At 38.7% G+C, this 1,423-nt stretch overlaps 1 protein-coding gene across 1 annotated transcript; it reads left to right on the plus strand.

Annotated features, from left to right (window-relative positions):
- The first annotated feature begins 412 nt into the window (after positions 1-412).
- KANTR (KANTR integral membrane protein) lies at positions 413-1,186 on the plus strand. Its single transcript, XM_077748288.1, has one exon. It carries the CDS (start codon positions 601-603, stop codon positions 829-831), a length of 231 nt encoding a protein of 76 aa, XP_077604414.1. The 5' UTR covers positions 413-600; the 3' UTR covers positions 832-1,186.
- Positions 1,187-1,423: the final 237 nt, after the last annotated feature.

Raw genomic sequence — 1,423 nt, forward strand, 5'->3', positions numbered from 1 at the left:
CGCCTCCTCCTCCAGCCGCTCCACAGGCCCCTTGTCCTCAGTGAGCAGAAGACTACAGAAGCTGGCTGCCGAAGAGGCTGTCCAAGTGAGAGAGCTCCTCCTTGGCCTTGCTTATTAGCACATTGACCACAGAGCATTAACTGAGTGCTGGATGTTACTCACTCGTGCTCCCTACCTTCAGGGACTGTAGAGGGATTTTCCAGGCCCCACTTCACAGAGAGCCGTCCTGTAAGGATCTCCCCAGGAGGCAGCCCATAGAGAGAAGTGGCCTGCCTGGGGTCTCCACTGCCTTAAGTCCTACGTGGACACCTCCAGGGCTGAGGGGCTCAATAGCTTTTCACCTACCTGTAATCCATATATCAGCTGGAAAATTCTGCCTCTTTTTTTTTGTTCTTTTGTTTGTTTTTTGGTAGGAAGCGTTTTAATTACTTCTTCAGTTCCGTCAGCCATTAGAGGGCTATTCAGGATTTCGTTTTCCTTCTTGAGTCCATTTTGATAAGTTATTGACTTCTAGGAATTGGTCCATTTTATCTGCATTCTCAAATTTATTGGCATAAAGTCCCCTTTTGAAAGATTCCCTGCTGAATATAATCTGTAATCATGTCTCCTTTTTCATTGCTGATATTGGTTATTTGTGCCTTCTCCCTGTTTTTCTTAATCAATCTCACCAGAGGTTTGTCTATTTTACTAGTCTTTTCAAAGAACCAGCTTTTGGCCCTGCTGCTCCTCTCTATCGTGTCTTTGTTTTCTATTTCTTTAATTTCTGCTCTCATCTTTTTTGATCTCCTTCCCTCCACATTTTTTGGATTTATTCTGTTGTTCTTTTTCTGATTTCTTACGTTGGACATGGAGCTCATTCATTGTCAGCCTTTCTCGTTTCATAACGTGTGCATTTAAGGATAGAAATTTCCTTCCAAATACTACTTTTCTACACATTGAGACATGTCGTATTTCGTTATTGTTCGGTTTCCAGTACTTCAGCATTTCCATCGTGGTTACTTATTTGGTGAGTTCTATAGAAGTGTGTTTACAAATTTCTAAAAGTGTGGGAATTTTTATTGTATCTCTTTGTTATTGAATCTATCTTAATTGCATTATAGTCTGAGTATGTGGTCTGTGTGATAACAACTCTTTGAAATTTATTGAGACTTGTTTTATGGCTTAGTATATGATCAATATTTTTGAATGTTTCCTATGTGCTTTATAAGATGTATGTTCTCTAATTGTTGAACACAGAGTTCTACATATGTCTATTACGAAGTTTGTTAATTGTATTGTTCAAAGTTTCTATATCGACACTGATTTTTTGGTCATGCTATGCCAGTAATTGTAAGAAGTGTGTTAATTTTCAACTATGGTGGTAGATTTATCGTCTGCTTCTCCTTATAGTTCTTTTTAAAAATTTTATATATTTTGAAGATAT

This window comes from Crocuta crocuta, unplaced genomic scaffold (genome assembly GCF_008692635.1).
Source record: "Crocuta crocuta isolate KB4526 unplaced genomic scaffold, BGI_CrCroc_1.0 scaffold1307, whole genome shotgun sequence".
Taxonomy (NCBI): domain Eukaryota; kingdom Metazoa; phylum Chordata; class Mammalia; order Carnivora; family Hyaenidae; genus Crocuta; species Crocuta crocuta.

What these genes read in the sequence shown, in the direction of transcription:
- KANTR (XM_077748288.1), top strand. Translation starts at nt 601, where the DNA reads ATGTCTCCTTTTTCATTGCTGATATTGGTTATTTGTGCCTTCTCCCTG.